Source organism: Oncorhynchus mykiss, chromosome 6, assembly GCF_013265735.2.
Source record: "Oncorhynchus mykiss isolate Arlee chromosome 6, USDA_OmykA_1.1, whole genome shotgun sequence".
Classification (NCBI taxonomy): domain Eukaryota; kingdom Metazoa; phylum Chordata; class Actinopteri; order Salmoniformes; family Salmonidae; genus Oncorhynchus; species Oncorhynchus mykiss.
The window spans coordinates 46,542,059-46,567,735 of NC_048570.1; the positions used below are offsets into that span (position 1 = coordinate 46,542,059).

A 25,677-nucleotide genomic window follows, 5' to 3' on the forward strand; every position below is an offset into this window, starting at 1 on the left:
TATTTTCTTTCTATTTTCTTCCCATTATTTTTTGCTCTGTCATCTCATCCTTTTCTAAATATCTTTATTGAAGAGATTATTGTTTTCACTCAACTTTTTAATTACGTTGTAATTACATAATCGTAAATCATTATTTTGACACATCACCCCCACCTCAGACATTCTCCCTTCAGACATTCTCCCACAACCCCCCAATTTGCCTTATTGCTAATATAAACTGATTATCAAAGTAATTAGAGCAGTAAAAATACATGTTTTGTCATACCCATTTTATACCGTCTGATATACCACGGCTGTCAACTAATAAGCGTTCAGGGATCGAACCACCCAGTTTATAATACAAAACATTTCGTGGAATAATAGTTTATCATCAATACATCTATTTTGATCTCAATTATTTTCTTATTCAATAATAATTATATTTGGCTATGTGATAATTTAGAAAAGACAGAAGAGATACAGTCTTTTGAGGTAATTTAAATGTTCAAACATGTATTTTGGCCGCAGGGTAAGTCGATTATGTAACGAGATTGTATTCGCTTATCTTCAGTTGGCCGCTTGGGCACGGGGCATGTGGCGAGCATGCCCTCAAACAAGCACAGCACATACGCACGGAATTTAAGTAAATAAAGATACTACTTCTTCGTGGAGAAAACATTCTTCAATAGAACGAAGGTGAGTTCTATTGTAATCTTGGGCTTTATTACGCGCCGCGTTCGTTCTGTACCTATGGGTGAAGAATTCGGTATTTTTATTGCAAGTACTGAGCGAGTTGGAGCAGAGAATTAGGGCACAATGAGCGGCCTGAGCATCTCGGACGCACTGGTTGGATTAGGTATAGTTTGAACCCAGTGACTCCTGAAAGCTTTATAGAACAAACAGCGCACTACGTTGTATAACAAGCTGCATGTATCTCATAAAATCTTTTCACTTTCCTTGCGTAGTGATGCCCACAATATGTCGAGAACAAAATGTTCCAAAAACAGGACATAGACTTTGTTAAATGTCCAACAGACCGTGATTACATCCCCAAATCAAACCAGCGCCATGCACTATGCGTTATGTAAGAGATGATGAATAGAAGGTATTTTCTAGAGTGGATTTTCTATGGATAGGGAAAATGATAATTACTCTCTCCTCCAATGGGGTTCCATAGGCTAAATGCAAGTTGCAGATTCTTATGTTTAAATGTATGCCTCTACAGTCTTAGAAAAATGGTTTCAAATAGTTATTCGGCTGGCCCCATAGGATAATCCATTTTGGTTCCAGGTAGAACTGTTTTTGTTTCCAGATAGAACACTTTTGGGTTCCATGTAGAACCTTAATGGAACAAAAAATGGTTCTCCTTTGGGGTTCTCCTATGGGGACAGCCAAATAACCCTGTTAGGTTGTACACAGCAGTGTGTTTTCTAATATATTTGTTTAATAATGGAGCAATATGTTTCCATGTGAATTATTGAATAGATTGTCGTGCGAAATACAATAAAAATGCCTACAGTTCTCTCAATGTATACAAATGAGTTATGATTTCTGTGTATCCAGAAGTCCAAAGTCCAAAGTCGTGTTTCTAAAAATGAATTCTAAAAATGAATTCAAAAGGCACTAATTTTTTGTTGAATTTTATTTAATTCTTAGTAAGCCACAGCCTATATGAACAATTGATAGACTATAATGATTTAATACAACAAAATGTTGTTTAAATGCTGAGCGCTTTATGTACCGTCTCAGGGAAGCTCATCTGCATGCTCGTCATCCTCACCAGGGTTTTGACCTGCCTGCAGTTCGATGTCGTAACCGACTTCAGTGTGCAAATGCTCACCTTCGACGGCCACTGGAGAAGTGTTCTCTTCACGGATGAATCCTGGTTTCAACTGTACCGAGCAGATGGCAGAGAGTGTGTATGGCGTTGTGTGGGCAAGCGGTTTGCTGATGTCAATGTTGTGAGTCCCCAATGGTAGCGGGGAGGTTATGGTATGGGCAGGCATAAGCTACGGACAACAAACACAATTGCATTTTATCGATAGCAATTTGAATGCACACAGATACCGTGACGAGATCCTGAGGCCCTTTGTCATGCCATTCATCCGCCGACATAACCTCATGTTTCACCATGATAATGCATGGCCCCAAGTTGCAAGGATCTGCACACAATTCCTGGAAGCTGACAATGTCCCAGTTCTTCCATGGCCTGCATACTCACCAGCCATGTCACCCATTGAGTATGTTTGGGATGCTCTACATCGACGTGTATGACAGCATGTTCCACCAATATCCAGCAACTTTGCACAGCCATTGAAGAGGAGTGGGACAACATTCCACTGGCCACTATCAACAGCCTGATCAATGTCGTGCTGCATGAGGCAAATGGTGGTCACACCAGAAACTGACTGGTTTTCTGATCCAGGCCCCTACCTTTTTATAAGGTATCTATCTATATTCACAGTCATGTGAAATCCATAGATTAGGGCCCAATTTATTTATTTCAATTGACTGATTTTGTTATATGAACTGTAACTCAGTAAAATCTTTTAAATCTTTCAATGTTGTCTTTATATTTTTGTTCAGTGTAAGCATTGTCTTGGTGCGTTCACACTCTTAGGATCGGCCCATGGGTCCCAAGCTCCTCGTCCACTAGGAAAAGGCATTGTCAGATTCGTAGAGTTTCTCCAGGGTCTTGCCTGTCTCATCTGCCCCCTCTCTTGTCTCATCTGCACCATTTCTTTCCATTGTGCCTGAGGGTGATTGTCAGAGGAGCCACCCCAATTCCATAGTTGTGTGTTGTTGTGAAGGTAACTGTGCTTGTAGTCGCTGGACCTGGGCCTCATCTGTGGGTGAGGGGGTCCTTTGTTGGCTGTGTCTGTCTTCAGGCCCATCCTAAGAAACAGAAAAGAAGCATTGAATGTAGCTAGGCCTACATATTCCCTCTCATATCAAAACAGCAGGGTGTGATCTTCAAGTTAGATTGGATTGCTACATTTTATGTATATGTACTGATTTCTCAGAGAAGTCCATCTCGTAGTGACATCTGACACAGGGGAAAGGAGAAATATTAAACTATGTTTTTAGAGGCAGGGTAGTAGTGCAGGATCTTCTGCAAATATTCAGGCTTTAGCTTTGTGAATTCACAATCTCAAATTGTAGAGCAGACATTGTTTTCACCCAAAGAAAACAATCAACACGTTGGATGAGTCAGTTTGTTATCTGGCTAGCATCCACCACTCTTCATGCCCAACTAGTTAGCTAGAAAACAAACAAAGTAACAAAATAGACATAGCCAGCGTGCTTCATAACATAGTGCGGCATACAAAACAAACAAAGTCCAAACAAAGCTACCTAGCTACAAATGGAATTCATAACAGGAAGCAATCAAGCTACAGTTGGTAGTGGTCATTTAGCTAGCTAGCCAGTTATCCAACTAATATTAACTGTGGGACAGGCAAGAGTTTCTGACTCAGTCGTAAGCCAACTTTTTTTATAGCAAGTTCAACAAGGACTAAATTATCTTACCCGAACTGAGGACACAGGATAGGTGTAGTATTCCAATGAGATACTTCATTTCAACCAGTGGAGAATGTGAAACACTTTTTTGAAATGTTATTATCCATGTGTTATAAATACAAAATACATGATTATAAATATTATAATTGTAATATATTATAAATACAAGTTCAATATGTACTTCAATGCACATATGGTGGGCATTATAAAAAAAGAGGATGAAAGAGGAGGTGGGGAGAGACGTGTAGAAGACAGAAAAGGAAATAGATAAAACATAGGAGGAGGGAAGACAGCATATGATAAAGATGTACAGTGCTACCCTAATATTCTCTCAGTTCATCGCAATTACATAGTGTCTCTAGCGGTATCTCCTAACCAGTTTTGGGATCCCAGTCGGCCAGGAGGTTATCTTAAGAGCGGGTGAGGTGGTGATGACGGGACTGGCTTCTTCTCTCACATCAAAACATACCTGCAGACGAGAGACAGATGGATAGAGAGAGAGCATGATTAAGCTTTGTTTTTTTTTTTCATTCTAACACGGTCAGTCATCATAATCATCAGGAGGTGAAATGGAAAGCTGACCATGGATCATTAACTCTACTACTACATCTCTATATGTATTTCAATGTAAAGCATCTCTTTAATAATACTTCCTGTATAATATAAGCATAATTTCCCTTATAACAAATCAGAAAAACACTGGATAGATAGATCCATGTGCATGTGTAGCATGTGACAATTGCAGGATCATATCAAGGATAGCATCACAAATTAATACATACAGTTGAAGTTGGAAGTTTACATATACACCTTAACCAAATACATTTAAACTCAGTTTTTCACAATTCCTGACATTTAATCCTAATACAAATTCCCTGTTTTAGGTCAGTCAGGATCACCACTTTATTTTAAGAATGTGAAATGTCAGAATAATAGTAGAGAGAATGATTTATTTCAGCTTTTATTTCTTTCATCACATTTCCAGTGGGTCAGAAGTTTACATACACTCAATTAGTATTTGGTAGCATTGCCTTTAAATTGTTTATCTTGGGTCAAACATTTCAGGTGGCCTTCCACAAGCTTCCCACAATAAGTTGGGTGAATTTTGGCCCATTCCTCCTGACAAAGCTGGTGTAAAGGTTTGTAGGCCTCCTTGCTCACACGCGCTTTTTCATTTCTGCACACAAATGTTCTATAGGACTGAGGTCATCTTGAGATGTTGCTTCAATATATCAACATAATCTTCCAAACATAATGATGGTCATTATGGCCAAACAGTTCTATTTTTGTTTCATCAGACCAGAGGACATTTCTCCAAAAAGTACGATCTTTGTCCCCATGTGCAGTTGCAAACCGTAGTCTGGCTTTTTTGGCGGTTTTGTAGCAGTGGCTTCTTTCTTGCTGAGCGGCCTTTCAGGTTATGTCGATATAGGACTCGTTTTACTCCTTACGAACCACATAGCATATCATTACAGCAGTATGTACCGGTATGTTAGCTGTCTACCCAACGTTAGTACCTATACATCAAACTTGACAGTATATTAACTATAGGCTATTTAACTACCCAACATTTATTGACTTGATTATTCCTGTCATTCTTAAGTTCTCTAAATGTTATAGTCGTTGTGCGTTCTCAATGGACATTCGGTGTGCTTTCGTAAATCTGCTCTTATCTACTCCGATTTCAGAGCACTCTCGTCTGAGTGTACCAGACCGCAGAATAATGAATTTACGAGCGCTAAAAACCCGTTGAATATGGCCGGTGTCAGTAAACATTGGCAAAAAAACGTACTTAATTTGTTTCCAGCAGCACAGTTATAGTCACTAATGCTCTCGTTAACACGAAAACTGCCTAACCAGCTCTGCTAGGGCAAGTAAAATGGTCTGAGGGGTCTCACTTGTGTCTGGAAGGAGCTAGCAAGCTAGCCAACGTTAGCTTGGGTGCTTGACTGCAGTTGTAAGGCCAGAACGCTCAAATCAACACTACTCCTCAGCCCAAACGTCCAGTGTGCGCTCCGAGAGCGAAACGGTGGGAATATACCCAGAGGCTTTTTCATTTTCATTGAATAGAAACACTATAATATTAATCAAATGAATTAAGCAAGTACCAGTCAAAATTTTGCACACACCTACTCATTCCAGGAAATGCTTCTCAAAGATACCCTCTGGTGGTCAAACTACCAATAACTTGCATTAACAGAATAAATGGCTGACAATTAGATAACGTGCCACAGAATGCTGCAGCAGCCCACAAGGTGTGCCACAGTATGACATAACTTTTAAAGGAGGAACCACAGTATCTATAGAGTACATTATGTACTCTATTGCTTTGGATGTGAAAGTGTCACAGACATATAGCTTGAACTTGATATTGATAACCCATTCACAAGTTGCATTGTAATGAGACAAGTACTAGTAAAGTGAGTGGTGAAAGTCCAGACCTGAATCCAATCGAGAATCTGTGGAAAGAACTGAAAACTGCTGTTCACAAATGCTCTCCATCCAACCTCACTGAGCTCGAGCTGTTTTGCAAGGAGGAATGGGAAAAAATGTCAGTCTCTCGATGTGCAAAACTGATAGAGACATACCCCAAGCGACTTACAGCTGTAATCGCAGCAAAAGGTGGCGCTACAAAGTATTAACTTAAGGGGGCTGAATAATTTTGCACGCCCAATTTTTCAGTTTTTGGATTTGTTAAAAAAGTTTGAAATATCCAATAAATGTCGTTCCACTTCATGATTGTGTCCCACTTGTTGTTGATTCTTCACAAAAAAATACAGTTTTATATCTTTATGTTTGAAGCCTGAAATGTGGCAAAAGGTCGCAAAGTTCAAGGGGGCCGAATACTTTCGCAAGGCACTGTAAGTATGTTTAATGGTGCATATAGCTACACGTGCTCTCATTTCAAGTACAATACCCTGATCTATCCACTGTCTATTGTTCCCTCGTCTTCTTGGGATGGGAAGGGGGTGGGAGGTGTCTGGGTAGGTGGGTAGGACTCTGGCACATAGACTACTACTTCTCAAGCTGGACTGAGATGGGGGTTGTTCAGAGAGTAAGGACTGAAGTGAAGTTAGGTTCAGATATTGTGTTCAGATATTTTGGTTATCTGACTTACACCCCTCCCCCCCACACCAAGTTTAGCCACAAAATGGTTCCCCATGGTAGGCACTGTGTACTTATAGTTACACTTCCAGCACTATGGGTACAGCCTTATGGATGGAACCAACCCCCCAATGGCAACAGGGCATGCTAGCTAAATGCCTGATTTGTTGACAAACTCAGTAAGTTGTTTAGTTGATTGTACTGAAGGTCACAAACAGAGATCCTACCTAACAGGTAATATCTATTGTTACTTCAAGTCAGTGCTACATTTTGTGTCATATTTTAGTTGACTGTCTAAAACAGCTTACAGGTAGCTTTAGGCTGATCAAACGTCATTTACTAACTAACCTAACGTAGCAGGTGTAAAAGAAATGCCTGAAACTACATGCCCCACATTTGTATTTGAATTAATTATGGATCCCCATTAGCTGCTGCCAAAGCAGAAGATCATCAAAGGTAAGGCATTAATTATATCGCTATTTCTGACTTTCACATGCCTGGTTGAAATATATTTTTTATGCTTTGTATGCGGCCGCTGTCCTCTGATAATTGCATGGTGTGCTTTTGGCGTAAAGCCTTTTTGAAATCTGACACAGCGGCTGGATTAACAAGAAGTTAAGCTTGTATTACACTTGTGATTTTATGAAAGTTAAATATTTATAATACTGTAGTTTCAATTACACCGGATGTTGGCCAGGTGGGACGCTACCATCCCACCTGCCCATAAGAAGTTAACAAGATTCAACAACTGAGACATAAACTGAACAAGTTCCACAGACATGTGGATAACATAAATGGAATAATGTGTCCCTGAACAAAGGGGGGTGGCTGGTCAAAATCAAAAGGAACAATCAGTGTCTGGTGTGTCCACCAGCTGCATTAAGTACTGCAGTGCATCTCCTCCTCGTGGACTGCACCAGATTTGCCAGTTCTTGCTGTGAGATGTTACCCGACTCTTCCCCCAAGGCACCTGCAAGTTCCCAGACATTTCTGGGGGGAATGGCCCTAGCCCTCACCCTCCGATCCAACAGATCACAGACGTGCTCAATGGGATTGAGATCTGGGCTCTTCGCTGGCCATGGCAGAACTCTGACATTCCTGTCTTGCAGGAAATCACGCACAGAACGAGCAGTATGGCTGGTGGCATTGTCATGCTGGAGGGTCATGTCACCCTGACCATCACCCTTGGTGAGACAAAACCAGTGAATCAGCGAAGAGCACTTTTTGCCAGTCCTGACGGGTCCAGCGACTGTGCCCATAGGCAATGTTGTTGCCGGTGATGTCTGGTGAGGACCTGCCTTACAACAGGCCTACAAGCCCTCAGTCCAGCCTCTCTCAGCCTATTTCGGACAGTCTGAGCACTGATGGAGGGATTGTGCGTTCCTGGTGTAACTCTGGCAGCTGTTGTTGCCATCCTTTACCTGTCCCGCAGGTGTGATGTTTGGATGTACCGATCATGTGCAGGTGTTGTTACACATGGTCTGCCACTGCGTCACTGCACCTCTCTGTAGTGCTGTCTTAGGCATCTCATTGCAATTTATTGCCCTGCTACATCTGCTTTCCTCATGCCACCTTGCAGCATGCCTAAGGCACATTCACGCAGATGAGCAGGGACCCTGGGCATCTTTCTTTTGGTGTTTTTCAGAGTCAGTAGAAAGGCCTCTTTAGTGTCCTAAGTTTTCATAACTGTGACTTTAATTGCCTACCGTCTGTAAGCTTGTTAGTGTGTTAACGACCGTTCTGCAGTTGCATGTTCATTAATTGTTAATGGGTCATTGAACAAGCATAGGAAACTGTGTTTAAACCCTTTACAATGAAGATCTGGGAAGTTATTTGGATTTTCACTATCTTTGAAAGACAGGGTCCTGAATACGGGACTTTTCTTTTTTTGCTGAGTTTAGAACTAAGTTCTATTTTAGCACCTGGCTACGCAGACGCTTGCAAGCAGTTTGGATGAAATGATTGAATAACATGTAGGTGTACATTTATTTTGCAACATTCAGGCAGGCAAAGTGCGCAGTATGGTCAGCATGTCAGAACAGCCCTTGTTGGGAGTTACCACAGGATAATTCCACGGTTCTCAGGCATTATTGCTTAATTAAGTACAAACATTTTAAAGACCACAGGGATTTTATAGAATTCGATTCTATAAAAAGTGACATCTTTCACTTGCATCTGTTTCCAATTACATCTCATTGAATGTTGACTATTAAATAGAAAAGAGCATCCACCATCTATTTCCTTTCTCTTCTGTTGTCCGAGTGAAGATAAAACAACCATTAGTTAGACACACAAGTGAGCATGAAAGATCGAAGCAGGATTATTGTTATTTGTTGTGACACGTGGATTAGATTAGATGACAATGACATCTCAGCAGACGTGTAATCTCCTCTTCTTCCCTGCACAGACGAGCCATGGTAGTCTAGACTATTGTTTGTTTTGTTGATCATGTTATGCACTCTGAATGACAGGGCTGAGAGATGTTTTCTTTGTTAGAATATATGACAAATGCATTAGATTAATATAATGAATTATGATAAACTACAACAGACTATAGTAATCAAATAGATAGATAACAAGACATCATTTAATTACAAAAGATAATGTTACAATACTAATGTTAGAAGACACACAGATCACTCTCTCACATAGGTTCTGTAGATCTGCAAAGTGCACAATCTTGTCTGCTGCTGGCTTTCCAACAAGTACTAAGAATTACACTCTCAGTTTGTTAGGCTAAATCTTCTCATCCACCAGTGACCTGTATTGTGGGAGTTGTAGTGTTAATAACCACTGATCTGTAGTCCTCCAGTGCAGTTTATGGCAGTAGGGATGGAGGCAAGTCACGTCAATGCTTTCCCTGTACTGTCTGGTACCATTACAGCCACATGTCAATATGCAATATATTTAGAGCTCAGTTCCAACCAACAGTTGAACTAGTGTTCTCCCAAAATAAGCGTCATGTCTATGTCATGCAACTGACTTTTTCAAAGGCTCCAGAAATGACAATGAGACATGCCCAGTTAAATAAATAATAAAAGAAATGTAGAAATATAACCACTTCTTTTCTGACTGAGTGATCCGAGTAATTCCCTTCTAACACTGCTCCATTGCAAGATTAATATATTTAAATGAGACTTCTCTAGGGAAATAACGATTTATTTAAATAAATAAATATGATGTGTCTTCGCAGAGCTTATCTGTGATCTCTGGTGACTGACTGCTCTGTGTTCCTGTAGGAATGGAGTTCCCTGTGGACGGCCTGGCCAGCGTGACCCAAGAGGTCCTGGAGAGATCAGCCCAGGACTACATGAACAGCATCCTCCACAGCAATCCAGACTCACCTGCACATCTCACCCTCGCCAACAACACACAGGTAAACACCTCACCCTCAGCAATCCACACAGGTAAAGGAGCTTTGACTGCATTTGTGACCGACTAGCTCGATTCAGTCTTATGTAGCAAATTTTGAAATTGTGTTTTTTACATTGGATCAAAGTACAGACTCAGAGCTAGAGAATTGTATATCATTCCATACAGTTGAGGAACATTGGAAAATTGATGAACTTATAACCTCACTTATGAGAAAATGTCCCTTGAATGTTTTGGTACACCTACTGGAGAGCTCTTCTTTGTCTACACCTATTCAGCATCGTTCACACCCTCTTAAGCTTTAGCCCCACCCAGCTCTTTAAGAATTCATGTGAGGCCATGTACTAAACAACCAAAGATTTCACGACTAACTGGTGTGTTCATAAATTCAATCTGGTGTACCAGAGTGTGTTTAGAGTGCGCTCTGGGGGTACCGTAAACGCAGAGTGTTGTCAGATTGTCAGTTGGTAAATTCAGAGCGTTTCACTCTCGGAGCGTTCAAAGCGCACCTTACACGATTTGGCCGAGGAGTCGGGTTGATCCAAGCGTTCTGACCTAACAACAGCAGTCAAGCACCCCAGCTTACTGGCTAAGGCTATTTAGCTTGCTAAATACTTCCAGACAGAACAGCTCACTCTGACCATTTTACTCATCCTAGCAGAGCTGGTTAGGCTGTTTTTATGTTACCCAGAGCGTTGGTGTCTGCAACTGTGCTGCGTTTTGATAATGAATTTTTTTTGCAAACGTTTACTGACACCAGCCATATTCAACAGGTGTTGCGCGTTTGTAAATGTGTCAGTTATTCTGACGAATTTACCAGCTACGTCTATCGAGAGTTGTCACAGTGGAGTCTTTTGATTAGACATTTAACTAGCTAGCTAAACAATTAACCATAATCCCAACTCATAATGTTACTACCCTGCATGAATCTGCAGGGAGCTAACCAACCAGGTTCAATGATAGCTAGCTAGCTAACATTAGGCTATAACTAGCAATGCAAATGGCTCTGAGATACGAATAATATTATTACACAGATCATGCATGTAACATTAGCTAGCAAGCCAGCCAGCTAACATTAACTAGCTAGCTAACAGTACGCTTTAACTTGAAATTAACCCAACTTTTTGACCAAAAAAGTTAGAAACGTGTAATATCTGAAATGTAGCTAGCTAGACAATCTCACCCGTATACATGGATGGACGCTTCTCCCTCTCTGTCGCGGATATCATGGTTGCCTTAGTTTGAAGATGTAATCCAGAGACCGCTGTTTTATACAACAGCCTTCTGTGTGTTCTCTTTTCGACTCCGTCTGCATATTTGCAATCAAACGCCAGAATTTTCTTCATCTCCTTAGCTATCATACTCTAATTCCACAGTGTTGATACCAATTTCAAAAAACTTGATCCTCCGGAAAGTGGAGAGCGACCCCTTTGCAGTTCTACTACGTGATATCTTTAAAAACATAATTAAAAAAAAGCTGCGTTAGAAAGGATTACAAACACATCAGCTCAGGTTTAGCCACAGAAAAAGAAAAGACCTTTAGCCATGATTGTATTTGTATTTACAGATGGCATACAAGTTTGTTATTAAGGCACATGGAAGTTGGCAAGTTCCAGATGGCATTTCTACCAAAAAACGTTTACGTTCAAATGGCTCTCCTGTGAAGTAGTGACGCGTGACATACTCCTACTTTGCTGAAATTAGTCAGATTTGACTGCCAAAAATCTGTCATTGAATCTGCCTTGGCTAGATTTACTTACTTCCAGTGCTACAGTTATTCCAGGTCCGCTTCGCCTCTTTAAAACGACAAAACAGTTATATTATGAAATCTGCCCCTTTTCATAGGAAGTAGCCTATTTGATGGAATTAAAATGTACAGCTTCCCTAGCATTTTTCTACTATATGCTAAATTATACCCCAATAAATTAAATGGTTGAATTTTGATCTTGTGCTCCTGTCCTCACCCAGGTGCCCATTGGGCTTTCCAATGTGGGTTTCGTCCCTCTGTATGGAGCCGACCTGAGACAGAAAGTCCTCGCCCTGTTCTCCCCACAGGACCAGTTTACAGGTAAATGAGGTCTTATGAGGAAATTGTTGATGATGTTGACACAAAATGGAGACTGCTAATGGATAAACTGGACCCCCCCCCCCCCCCCCCCCCCCCCTCCGCCACCTAAGGCTAGTGTAATGCCACTGTGTCTTTTGTGCCTTCAGGAACTGTAAAATGAATCATGAAAATGTTTACCAATTGTAACAGTTAACAATGTAATAATATGTATTTAAAAGCGGTACATATAGTATTTCTAAAAGTTTATTGTATTCTTAGTCTATATATTGTGCATTCAGAAATGATTCAGACCCCTTCACTTTTTCCACATTTTGTTACATTACAGCCATATTCAAAAATGTATTAAATGAAAAAAACATCTTATCAATCTACACACAATACCCCACAACGTCAAAGCAGATTTTTTTTTCTTCTATTGAAGATAGAAAACAGAAATACTTTAAGTATTCAGATCCTTTGCTATGAGACACGAAATTGAGCTCAGGTGGATCCTGTTTCCATTGATCAACCTTGAGATGTTTCTACAACTTGATTGGAGTCCACCTGTGGTAAATTCAATTTATTGGACATGATTTGGAAAGGCACACACCTGTCTATATAAGGTCCTGCAGCTGACAGTTCATGTCAGAGCATTAAAACCAAGCCATGAGGTTGAAGGAATTGTCCATAGAGCAATCTGTCGAGGCATAGATCCTGGGAAGGGTACCAAAAAATGTCTGCAGCATTGAAGGTCCCCAACAACACAGTGGTCGCCATCATTATTCAATGGAAGAAGTTTGGACCCACCAAGACCCTTCCTAGAGCTGGCTGCCCGGCCAAACCGAGCAATCGAGGGAGAAGGGCCTTGGTCAGGAAGGTGACCAAGAACCTGATGGTCACTCTGACAGAGCTCCAGAGTTCCTCTGTGGAGATGGGAGAACCTTCCAGAAGACAACCATCTCTGCAGCACTTCACCAATCAGGCCTTTATGGTAGAGTGGCCAGATGGAAGCCACTCGTCCGTAAAAGGCACGACAACCCGCTTGCAGTTTGCCATAAGGCTCCTAAAGACTATCAGACCATGAAAAGCAAGATTCTCTGGTCTGATGAAGCCACGATTGAACTCCTGAATGTCAATCGTCACTTCTGGAGGAAACCAGGCTCTGCTCATCACCTGGCCAATACCATCCCCACGGTGAAGCATGGTGGTGGCTGCATCATGCTGTGGGGACGTTTTTCAGCAACAAGGACTGGGAGACTAGTCAGGATCAAGAAAAAGATGAACGGAGCAAAGTACAGAGAGATCCTTGATGAAAACCTGCTCCAGAGTGCGTAGGACCTCCCCAAATACCCAAGAAGAATCAGGGCTGTAATCACTGCCAAAGGTGTTTCAACAAAGTACTGAGTAAAGGGGTTGTATTGTATGTAATTGTTGTGTGTGTTATCTCTATCAGCGGTGGGGCTGTACTTGTTGGATCGATGGTGGTCACTGGAGGACATCCTAAAAACAGCAGACCCTGCCAGAGATGGATGTGTGGAGGTACTATCTTTGAAAACTATTTTAGCTGTATGTGTACTAATACACCACCTGGTTGTTGAGAAATAGCATGTGAAAGAGTTCTCACTATTGTTGCAGAAATTATTATACAGCTGCAAAAGGAAATGTAAAATAAGACGCATCCAAGAGACAATAGGTATATATTTGTGGGTTTGTTTTTATTTTATTTTTTTAACAAGAATTAGATAGTATTGGGTCAGTGAATTGAATGAGACACACAGGGGTGCTGACTGATGTGGTTGTCTGTTTTGTTATGTGTTCCTCTATAGGTGGAGACTCTAGGGGAGAGGATAGTCCTGTACATTTTAAATCGTGTGGTGTACAGAGCCATGGAAATGAGTTCAGACGAACTACCTTTCCTCTGCCACGGGGAGAGCGACAACGCCAAGATCCTCTGGAAAGACGGACAGGCAGTCGGCTTCTACTCAGTCAAACCTTCAGGTAAGGAACCTGGCATTAACATTGAAGATAAAAGCATTGATGCTCAATTCTTGTCACACATCAGGTATTATGGAGTAGAGCTGAGTTCAAGTGTCTATGTGCTGTTTAGTAAACTATGGGTGACCTTTAATACTGAAATGTTTAAATACAGAACAGCATATGTGTGCAAAACAAAGATAGTTCCTAACTCACAAAGCCAATGCGCATTTTGGCATAGACGTTTATATGTATTGTATGCTTTCCAATGTGTGTATATACAGTGGCTTGAGAAAGTATTCACCCCCTTGACATGTTTTCTATTTTGTTGCATTACAACCTGGAAATAAAATCGATTTTTGGGGGTGTTTGCATAATTTGATTTACACAACATGCCTACGACTTTGAAGATGCAAAATATGTTTTATTGTGAAATAAACCAGAAATAAGACAAAAAAAACTGAACTTGAGCATGCATAACTATTCACACACACCCTCCCCCCCCCCCCCCCCCCCCTGCACGTTTCTTGGGTATGTCTCTATAAGCTTTGCACATCTAGCCACTGGGATTTTTGCCCATTCTTCAAGAAAAAACTCCAGCTCTTTCAAGTTGGATGGGTTCTGCTGGTGTACAGCAATCTTTAAATCATACTACATATTCTCAAATGGATTTAGGTCAGGGCTTTGACTAGGCCATTCCAAGACATTACAAATGTTTCCTCTTAAATCACTTGACTGTTGCTTTAGCAGTATGCTTAGGGTCATTGTTCTGCTGGAAGGTGAACCTCTGTCCCAGTCTCAAATCTCTGGAAGACTGAAACAGGTTTCCCTCAAGAATTTCTCTCTAATTAGCACCATACAACATTCTTTCAATTCTGACTAGACTCCCAGTCCCTGCCGATGAAAAACATCCCCACAGCATCATGCTGTAACCACCATGCTTCACTGTAGGGATGGAGTTCTCCGGGTGATGAGAGGTGTTGGGTTTGCGCCAGGCATTTTCCTTGATGGCCAAAAAGCTCAATTTTAGTCTCATCTGAGCAGAGCACCTTTTTTCATATGTTTGGGGAGTCTCCAACACGCCTTTTGGCGAACACCAAATGTGTTTGCTTATTTTTTACTTTAAGCAATGGCTTTTTATCTGGCCACTCTTCCGTAAAGCCCAGCTCTGTGGAGTGTATGGCTTAAAGTAGTCCTATGGACAGATACTCCAATCTCCGCTGTGGAGCTTTGCAGCTCCTTCAGGGTTGTCTTTGGTCTCTTTGTTATCGCTCTGATTAATGCCCTCCTTGCCTGGTCCGTGAATTTTGGTGGGCGGCCCTCTCTTGGCACGTTTGTTGTGGTGCCATATTCATTCCAATTTATAATAATGGATTTAATGGTACTCCGTGGGATGTTTCTGATTTTTTTTAGCACCCAACCGTGATCTGTACTTCTCCAAAACTTTGTCCCTGACCTGTTTGGAGAGCTCCTTGGTCTTCATGGTGCCACTTGCTTGATGGTGCCTCTTGCTTAGTGGTGTTGCAGACTCTCATGTCTTTCAGAACAGGTGTGTGTATACTGAGATCATGTGACAGATCATGTGACACTTAGATTGCACAAAGGTGGACTTCATTTAACTAATTATGTGACTTATGAAGGTGATTGGTTGCACCAGAACTTATTTAGGGGCTTCATTGCAAAGGGGGTGAATACATATGCAGGCACCACTTTTCGGTTTTTAATATTTTAGAATTTTTTGAAACAACTTGTTTTTTTTTCATTTCACTTCACCAATTTGGACTATTTCTTGTATGTCCATAACATGAAATCCAAATAAAAATCAATTTAAATTACAGGTTGTAATGCAACAAAATAGAAAAATGCCAAGGGGGTGAATACTTTTGCAAGGCACTGTATACTGAATGAAAATTTAAATGCAAAATGCAACAATTTCAAAGAATTTACTGAGTAATAGTTCATATGAGGAAATTAGTCAATTGAAATCAATTTTATTAGGCCCTTATTTATGGATTTCACGTGACTGGGAATACAGATATGCATCTGTTGGTCACAGATACCTTTAAAACAATGGGTCTCAGGATCTCATCACTGTATTTCTGTGCATTCAAAAAGCCATCAATAAAATTAAATTGTGTTCGTTGTCTGTAGCTTATGCCTGCCCATACCATAACCACATGGCCACCGTGGGGCGCTCTGTTCAAAACATTGACATCAGCAAACCACTTGCCCACACAACGCCATACACCCAGTCTGTGTTTGTGAGGCCAGTTGGATGTACTGCCAAATTCTCTAAAATGACATTGGAGGTGGCTTATGGTAGAGAAATAAACATTAAATTATCTGGAATCAGCTCTGGTGGACATTCCTACAGTCAGCATGCCAATTGCACACTCCCTCAAAACTTGAAATATCTGTGGCATTGTGTTGTGTAACAAAACTGCACAGTTTAGAGTGACCTTTTATTGTCCCCAGCACAAAGTACACCTGTGTAATGATCATGCTGTTTAATCAGCTTATTGATATGCCACACCTGTCAGGTGGATGGATTATCTTGGCAAAGGAGAAATGCTCAGTAACAGGGATGTAAACAAATTTGTGCACAAAATTTGAGAGAAATACGATTTTTGTGCGTATGGAACATCTCTGGGGTATTTTATTTCAGCTCATGAAACATGGGACCAACACTTTACATGTTGCGATTATATATTTGTTCAGTGTACATTCTATATGTTTCTGACTATTTACTGTAGTCATGAGTCTCCATATGTTTTCATGTTTTCCCTATAGGCAGCTTGTGCAGTACCTTCTTAACCCAGTGCTATCAGCTTCCTATCATGGACTCCATATTCGTCAGGAAGTGTCACCGTGACAACGGCCTGGGCCTTCAAATGCTGGAGAACTTTGTTGAATGTTTCAAAGAGGACTGCCTTGGGTTGAGATACCCCCTTTCAAAAGTTATGTACAAAGGTAATCATCAACCTTTTTTACTAGTTGTGGAATACAGGAAAAGGACCGAGCACACCCCCATTCTCATCAATGGGGCTGCAGTGGAGCAGGTTTAGAACTTCAAGTTCCTTGGTGTCCACATCACCAACAAACTATCATGATCCAAACACACTAAGACAGCCGTGAAGAGGGCACGTCAAAGCCTATTCCCCCTCAGGAGACTGAAAAGATTTGGCCTGGGTCCTCAGATTCTCAAAAGGTTCTACAGCTGCACCATCGAGAGCATCCTGACTGGTTGCATCACTGCCTGGTATGGCAACTGTACGGCCTCCGACTGCAAGGCACTACAGAGGGTAGTGCATACATCCCAGTACATCACTGGGACCAAGCTTCCCGCCATCCAGGACCTCCATACCAGGAAGTGTCAGAGGAAGGCCATAAAAATTGTCAGACTCCAGCCAGCCACCCTAGTCATAGATTGTTCTCTCTGCTACCGCACGGCAAGCGGTACCGGTGCACAGTGGCAGTTCTAGCTTGTATGGCTCCCTGGATGAACCCCCCCCCCCCCCCTTTCAACAACAAAAAGCACCATTCTGCACTAACTGTCATTTTTATTCAGACATTTGGAACAACACAAATAAATAATCATAACATTTAAGACTATATAAATATATACAAAAATAAGACTCAGAAAGAAGTAACAGAGACAAATAGAAACAAATTGTAGTATATAAATACAAATAAAAAAAGAGAATTTAATTATTACACTATTGCACTTCAAACAATAAACACACAAACTAAATTGCACAACTAATGGCATTACTAATTGCATTAGTACTGTACAAAGTTAGAGGTGTGCTATTTAATAGATTCCCCCGCTCCCCCTACCTTATTATTATTCATTTCTATTCTTAACTTCTTAAAGCATTGTCGGTTAAGTTCTTGTTGTATTTGGCGCATGTGACAAATAACATTTGATTAGTTGTTGAAATGCTTACAATGTTCACACAGATAAATACAAGGATGGTTGAAAGATTTCAAAACATTCCCTATCCTCTCCTAACCTGCAGCCATCAGTCTACCAGTCCACTTCCTTAACAACTTCTTATCGTTTTCCAGTGTGTGGGAAGTACCTGAGCCTGTACCCGGCCGACAGAGACCTGCTGTGGGAGGTGGAGAGTGTTGGAAGACCCAGCCAGAGGACTAACATAGCCAACAAGATCCAGGCTATGGGTCTGAGCTGTATGTTTATCACAGGTTTAAAATGGCAGACGTGCATATCCCAGACGTGCACAATATAGCCTAAGTTTCTATATTGCTGTACTTAGGATGCTAGAATGACACGTCACTGTATGTCTTGAACAGAGACATTTCTCACTAAAATTATGGAATTGTAATTTCTTCCCTCAGCCTTATCCAAGTACCTCCCCTTTACGGAGCACTCTGTGGCGAACCGTGTGGGGGCTGAAAATGAGGGTGTAATGGAGAAAGTGACATCACGCATACAGGAAGCAATGGAGTATACTGTTGAAATTGTGGTACGTTTTTAAATATAACAATAGATTTAATGTAAAGAATATAAACATGTTATGTGACAAATAATCTCTATTGTTCAATATTTATTTTAGTTTTGTATTACTGACTTATAGCATTTGCAATGGAATGTTTATTGTTTTGCTTACATAATAACATACATTTACTTTGTTTATAGGAGGACGTTACACTGGTCAAAGTGACAAAAGGCAAGTATTGATTGTTTCATGTACTGGATCTTGGTAATAAGTTCTAACATATGTTCTCTAAAACGACAGAGTTTCACCTCCTAACATCATTTTTTATGATGTTTCCAGAGAAGGAAGAAACGCCGGTTACAACCAGAGGCAGGAGCAGTGGCCAGAAATTCAAGAATATCTCGGAGGAAAGCAAATCAGAGAAAGTCATCAGGTAACAGAATGTGAATACTGCTTTGTTTCAAATGTCCATGTCCAGTAAAACACACAAACAGTTAAATAACTATTGCCTAAATGAAGGTCATTCACTTTGGAATATATGTGTGGTGTAGGATTGAGGATATTGAAGCAGAGGTGGATACCCCAAAAGAGAATCCAGTTTCAGAGCATCAGCAAGAGAATGAAAAAGTTGTTGCTGTAGCTGAATGCGACGAAGAGGAGTTAGCTGAGGTATATATAAATGTAATATGATTCGTAAACAATTCATCTGTTTTTCAAGTGTCCAGGAGTAAGGAGGCTTAAGTGACAAAGGCTCTTTAAAAAGTTTATATTTTACAGGATGTCGTTGACATAGCCACAGAGGAGGTTGAGGAGGAGACGGAGGAGGTTCCAAAGGAGGTGGCAGGAACCAATGAAGACAAAGAAGAGAACAAAGAAGAAACAGCCGAAGAATCCTCGAAGGAGGGGAAAAAAAGAAGAGGCAGACCAAGATCCACTCGTCTCACGAAACCTGTTGAGGCTGAGGAGGAGAGAGTGGAAGAGGAGCAGCCAGTAGTTGAGGAACCTGCTGAGGAAGAGGAGAATATCTCACCAGCTGAGGAGGAAGAGGCAGCTCCAGTGGTAGAAACAAGAGTCTTGAGGAGAGGAAGAAAAAGCGTTCCACCTACCCTAACACCAAAATGCAAGTCCACAAGAAGAGGCAAACTGCCTGAGGAAGAGAAGGCGGAAGAGCCAGAGGAGAAAGAGGCAGCTGAGGAAGAAGAGGCACCAGTAGTGGAAGCAATAACTGAGGAAGAGGAAAAATTGGAGGAAGAGAAGAAAGAGGTGGAAGCAGAAGAAGAAGAAGAAACGGTAGAAAAACTAGCAGAGGTAGTTGAAGAGGCAGAAAAAGTGGAGTGGGAGGCAACAGCAGTGGATAATGTAGCAGATGAACCAGTAGAAAAACCAGTTGAAGAAGAAGAGAAGACCATACCACCTGAGGAGGAAGAGGAGGCTCCAGTTGTAGAAACAAGAGTCCTGAGAAGAGGAAGAAAAAGAGTTCTAGTTACTACACCAAAATGCAAGGCCACACGAAAAGGCAAACAACCTGTGAAAGTGGAGGCGCCAGATGAAGAGTCAGCTGAGGAAGAAGAGGCACCAGTAGTAGAAGCCAGAGTTTTGAAGAAAGGAAGAAAATCTACCCCTGCCAAACCCAGATGCAAATCCAAACGACGCCACAAACAACCCGAGGAAGAGGTAGAGGAAGTGGCTGAACCTGTGTTGGATTCTGTGGATAAAATGGTAGAGAGAGAAAAAGAAGTGGAGGAAACAGCAGCAATAGAGAAGGGAGAAAAAGTGGAGCAAGATAAACCAGTGGAGAAGGAAATGGCAGAGGAGGAGGTAGCTGTAATAGTGGAAGAAGAAATGGTGGAGGAAGAAGAGGAAACTGAAACTGCACCAGTGGGAGAGGAGAGTGTTGCAGAAGAAAAGGTGGAGGAGGAAGCAACAACTGGGGAAGAGGAAAATGTGGAGGAAGCGAAGGAGAAAACCGAAGCTGAACCTGAATCAACGGAAGAGGAGAGTGCTGCAGAAGAAAAGGTGAAGGAGGTAGCAACAACTGAGGAAGAGGAAAATATGGAGGAAGAGAGGGAAGCGGAGATAGTGGAGGAAGAACAAATAGAGGAAGCTGAAGCTGCAGTTTCAGTTGAAACTCTTACTGTGGAAGAAAAGGTGGAGGAGGAAGAAAAAACCATAGAGGAGGAAAAGGTGGAGGAAGCAACAACTGAGGAAGAGGTAAAAGTGGACGAAGAGAAGAAAGAGGAAACAGTTATAGAAAAACTAGCAGAGGAAGTTGCTATGGTAGAAGAGGCAGAAAACGTGGAGGAGAAAGAAGAGGCTAGAGAAGTGGAATTTGTTGCAAATGAAGTGGTAGAAAATCCAGTTGAAGAAAAGAACACCTCACCATCTGAGGAAGAGGAGAACACCTCACCACCTGAGGAAGATGCTCCAGTTGTAGAAACAAGAGTCCTTGGAAGAGGAATAAAAAGGGTGGAGGTAAAGGAGAAAGAGGAAGCTGCTGCTGAAGCTACAACTGTGGAAGAAGAGAATGTTGCAGAGGAAAGGGTGGAGTATGAAGCAGCTATAATAGAGGAAGAAGATATTGTGGAGGAAGAGAAGGAGTCAGCAGATGAAGAAAATATTGAGGAAGCTACAGCTGTGGAAGAAAGAGTGGAGGAAGCAAAACACGCAGAGAAAGAAAATGTGGAAGAAGCAATAACTGAGGAAGAGGAAAAAGTAGAGGAAGAGAAGAAAGAGGCAGAAAAAGAAATGGGAGAAAAACTAGCAGAGGTAATTGAAGAGGCAGAAAAAATGGAGAGGGAGGCAACAGCAGTGGAGAATGTAGCAGGTGAAGCAGTAGAAAAGCTAGTTGAGGAAGAAGAAAGAACCACAGCACCTCAGGAGGAAGAGGAGACCCCAGTTGTAGAAACAAGAGTCCTGAGAAGAGGAAGAAAAAGTGTTCCAGTTACTCCACCAAAACGCAAGTCCACACGAAAAGGCAAACCACCCGAGGAAAATGAGAAAGTGGAGGCACCAGATGAGGAAGAGGCAGCTGAGGAAGAAGAGGCAACAGTAGTGGAAGCCAGAGTTTTGAGGAAAGGAAGAGAATCGGCCCCTGCCAAACCCAGATGCATATCCAAACAAGGCAGCAAACAACCTGAAGAAGAGGTGGAGGAGGAAAAGGTAGAGGAGGTTGCTGAACCTATGCTGGATTATGTAAAGAAAAGGGAGGAGAGAGAAAAAGTAGTGGAGGAAACAGCAGCAATAGAGCAGGAAGAAAAAGTGGAGCAAGAAAAACCAGTGGAGAAGGAAATGGCAGAGGAAGCAACTGAAATAATGGAAGACGAAATGGTGGATGAAGAGGAAGAGGAAACTGAATTTGCAGCTGAACCTGAATCAGTGAAAGAGGATAGTGTTGCAGAAGAAAAGGGGGAGGTAGCAACAACCGAGGAAACAAGCGTGGAAGAGGAAAAGATGAAGGAAGAGAAAGAAACTGAGATAGTGGAAGAGGAAAAAATTGAGGAAACTGAAGCTGCAGTTGCAGCTGAAACTATTACTGTGGAAGAAAAGGTGGAAGAGGAAGCAAAAAACATAGAGGAAGAAAAGGTGGATGAAGCAACAACTGAAGAGGAAAAAGTGGATGAAGAGAAGAAAGAGGAAACAGTTATTGAAATAGCTATAGAAAAACTAGCAGAGGAAGTTGCTATGATTGAAGAGGCAGAAAAAGCGGAGGAGAAAGAAGAGGCAAGAGTAGTGGAATGTGTTGCAGATGAAGTGGTAGAAAAGCCATTTGAGGAAGAGAAGAAGACGTCACCACCAGAGGAGAAGGAGGAAGCGGAGCCTCCAGTTGTAGAAACAAGAGTCCTGAGGAGAGGAAGAAAAAGTGTTCATGCTACTCCGACTCCAAAACGCAAGTCCACACGAAGAGGCAAACAACCCGATGAAGTAGAAAAGGAGGATGAGCCAGAAGAGGAAAATGCATATAAAGAAGAGCCACCAGTAGTGGAAGCCAGAGTTCAGAGTAGAGAAAGGAAATCTGCCCCGACACCCAGACACAAATCCAAACGAGCCCGCAAAGAACCTGGGGAGGAAGAAAAGGTAGAAGAGGCAGCTGAACCTGTGCCTGAAGCTGTAGAGGAAAAGGTGGAGGAAGAAAAATCAGTGGAGGAGGAAAAGGTAAATGAAGCTGCAGCTGAAACTGCTACTGTGGAAGAAAAGGTTGAGGAGGCAGAAGCGATAGAGGAAGAACATGTGGAGGAAGCAACAACTGAGGAAGAGCACAAGGTAGAGGAGGAGAAGGAAGCAGAAGCTGCACCTGAAACTGCACCAGTGGAAAACGAGACAATGGCAAAAGAAAAGATTGAGGAGGAAATTAAATCTGTAGAGGAAGAAAAGGTTGAAGCAACTGTTGAGGAAGAAGAAACAGTGGAAGAAGCAACAACTGAGGTGACTGTGGTAGAAGAGGCAGAAAAAGTGGAGGGGGCAACAGAGGTGGAAAGTGTAGCAGAGGAAGTAGTGGAAAAGCCGGTTGAGGAAGAGGAGAAAGCCTTACCACCCGAGGAAGAAGAGGGTAAAGTTGTAGAAACAAGATTCCCGAGGAGAGGAAGAAAAAGCATTTCTGTTACTCCTCCAAAACGCAAGTCCACACGAAGAGGCAAAGAAGCCGAGGAAGAGGAGAAGGAGAAGACAGGAAAGGTTGAGGAGATGGATGAATTTGTGCAGGAAGCTGTGGAGGAAAACGTGGAGGAGGAGGAAGAAGAGGCACTAGTATTAGGAGCCAACATTCTGAGGAGAGGAAGAAAATCTGCTCCTGCCACACCCAGATGCAACTCCAAACAAGCTTGCAAAGAACCTGAGGAAGAGGAAGTAAAGGTGGGGGCTGAAAAGATGGAGGAGGCAGCTGAACCTGTGCCAGAAGCTGTGGAGGAAGGAAAAACAGTGGAGGAGGAAATGGTGGAACAGAATAAGATGGAGGCAGATGTTGCGATGGTAGAGGACAAAGGAAACACTGAAGTACAAGCAGACAGTGGTGCTCCTGAGGAAAAAGAAGAAGCAATCACACATCTGCCAGAGGAGGTTATGGCAGAGCAAACCAAGGAGAAGGAAGAAGAGGAGAACACAGAGGAGAAAACTACAGAAACATCAAAAGAGGCAGCTGAAGTAGAAACAGCTGAAGCGGTAGATGAGGTGGAAGAAGAGGTTGATAAGGTAATGGCAGAAGAGGCAAGCGTAGTAGAAGAGGAAGTGGCCTCAGTGGCTGAGGGTGCTGTCAAGCCTGAGGAAAATGGAACAGAGAAGGAGAAGAAGGAAGAAGAAACTATTGAGGAGAATGGCATGGAAAATGTAGAGAGCGGTGAGACAGAGGCAGAGGATGGAGTCGGGGTCAAGGTGGACAACCTTAATTTACAGTTGGCAGAGGACGATGAGGAGGAGGAGAAAGAGGAGGGGGAGAAGATGGCGGTAGAGGAAAAGAGAGCTGCTCCAACTCAGAAGGAAGAGCTGAAGAGCTCTGAGGAAGAGGAGGCTCCAGTGGTTTTAACGAGAGTTCTGAGAGTGAGGTTAACTGCCACACCCACAACCACACCCAACTCCAAGGCCACGCCCCAGCGTAAATCCACAAGACACAGCAAAATAGTAACACCTGAGAAGTTTGATCCTGAGGGGGTCCTGCTTTCATCAGATCAAGAGCAGGAAGAAAGCCTTGTGGAAATGAGACATCTACGTAAGAGAAAAAGCACAGGGCCAACACCTGTTCACAGATCCAAGTGCCACAGCAGAACTTAGGCTGTGAAGACAGGTGTTTTTGTTCTCCTCTTTAAATATACAGCTATAGAGGAAAGATTTCACATGGGACCAGATAATTTCCTTGTATCTATTTGTCAGAAGAAGAAAAAAATGGAAAAAATGCTTCCTGTTTTTTGGTAATTTTCCGAGTCGATATGCTGCATATTTAATACCTTTTTATATTGTACGTACATTTAGCATTTTAAGTACAAATCTGTTTACTATTTTTTCAAATTGCAGCTGTCATTTTGACCTTAGTGGCAGGTAACTCAATGTGTTTCAGTAGGCTGGGAGGCTTTGGTTTTCTGATAAATGTATAGTATTTTTAGGTCGAACAGTTTTTAACTGTTTCTGTTGCAGTTTCTAACCGCACAAATTATTCTATACAATTTTTTTGTAATCACAATTTAAACATGATCTTCTAAGATAGCATTTATTCTCTCAAAATACTACAGGGTGTATTTCAGCATACCATAATTCCAAACGGTGTCCCCTCAAGTATAACTCAACAACTCTATAAATAAATAAATATATTTTTTACGTATGAATTTAGTTACACTTATTGTCAATAAGAGACATCTGATTTTGTTAGTCAGTCTCACTCAGATATAATATTAAAACCTGCAAACATTTCTCTCCACCCTATGGAAAAATGTGTATAATTGCAGGAAATAGTTATAAAAATGCTCAATATTTTATCTGTCGAATTGCAAAATCTGTAGAATTGCAGCAAACTTGTTTTAAAACTGCAACATTTTCTCTACACCCGTGGCAAAATGTGTAGAATTGCTCTAAATTAACTGTATTACGTATGCACAAATGGGTACGCAGACCCATGAGCAACTGCGGCACCTTATTAGTTCAGATTTTTTGTGGCCCCCTCCCTCATCAAAGTTACCCATCTCTGATATAAATGCTATTACATTAAATGTGTAATATGTTCTTAAATGTGTAATATGACACAAATATGATGATTTGTTTTTCAAAAGTGTAAAATATTTCCTATTTTATTAAGGGAATAATGCATTAAGCAAGTTTTAGTTTTATTTTACAGCACATTTGAGTGACATTTCTCTTTGACATTTTTTATGGTTTCATTTTTACCCAATTACAAATGTTTTCAGCGGAACTGTCACGCTCTGACCAAAGTAAGCTGTTTTTCTCAGTGTTGGTTGGGGCGTGATAGTGACTAGGGTGGGTCATCTAGGTGTTTGTATGTCTATTTTGGCCTGATATGGAACCCAATAAGAGACAGCTGTTTATCGTTGTCTCTGATTGGGGACCATATTTAGGTAGCCATTTCCCCATTGTTGGTTGTGGGATCTTGACTATGTGTAGTTGCCTGTCAGCACTATTGTATAGCGTCACCTTTCGTTTGTTATTTTGTTTGTTTGTTCGGTGTTCATTCTTTTAATAAAGAGAATGTACGTATACCACGCTGCGCCTTGGTCTCCTTCATAC

At 41.6% G+C, this 25,677-nt stretch overlaps 1 protein-coding gene across 1 annotated transcript; it reads left to right on the forward strand.

Moving 5' to 3' along the window:
- Positions 1 to 545: 545 nt before the first annotated feature.
- Positions 546 to 25,577, forward strand: LOC110526049 (axoneme-associated protein mst101(2)-like). Its single transcript, XM_021606649.2, has 12 exons — positions 546 to 675; positions 9,843 to 9,979; positions 11,944 to 12,043; positions 13,476 to 13,561; positions 13,849 to 14,020; positions 16,787 to 16,966; positions 18,065 to 18,187; positions 18,356 to 18,483; positions 18,657 to 18,687; positions 18,796 to 18,889; positions 19,008 to 19,125; positions 19,234 to 25,577. Exons 2-12 carry the CDS (start codon positions 9,845 to 9,847, stop codon positions 24,214 to 24,216), a joined length of 6,150 nt encoding a protein of 2,049 aa, XP_021462324.2. The 5' UTR covers positions 546 to 675; positions 9,843 to 9,844; the 3' UTR covers positions 24,217 to 25,577.
- Positions 25,578 to 25,677: the final 100 nt, after the last annotated feature.

What these genes read in the sequence shown, in the direction of transcription:
- LOC110526049 (XM_021606649.2), top strand. Translation starts at nt 9,845, where the DNA reads ATGGAGTTCCCTGTGGACGGCCTGGCCAGCGTGACCCAAGAGGTCCTG. An exon ending in TTCAAAAGTTATGTACAAAG is followed by an intron (nt 16,967 to 18,064) that starts GTAATCATCAAC and finishes ATCGTTTTCCAG; the next exon opens with TGTGTGGGAAGTACCTGAGC. An exon ending in AAATCAGAGAAAGTCATCAG is followed by an intron (nt 18,890 to 19,007) that starts GTAACAGAATGT and finishes TGTGTGGTGTAG; the next exon opens with GATTGAGGATATTGAAGCAG.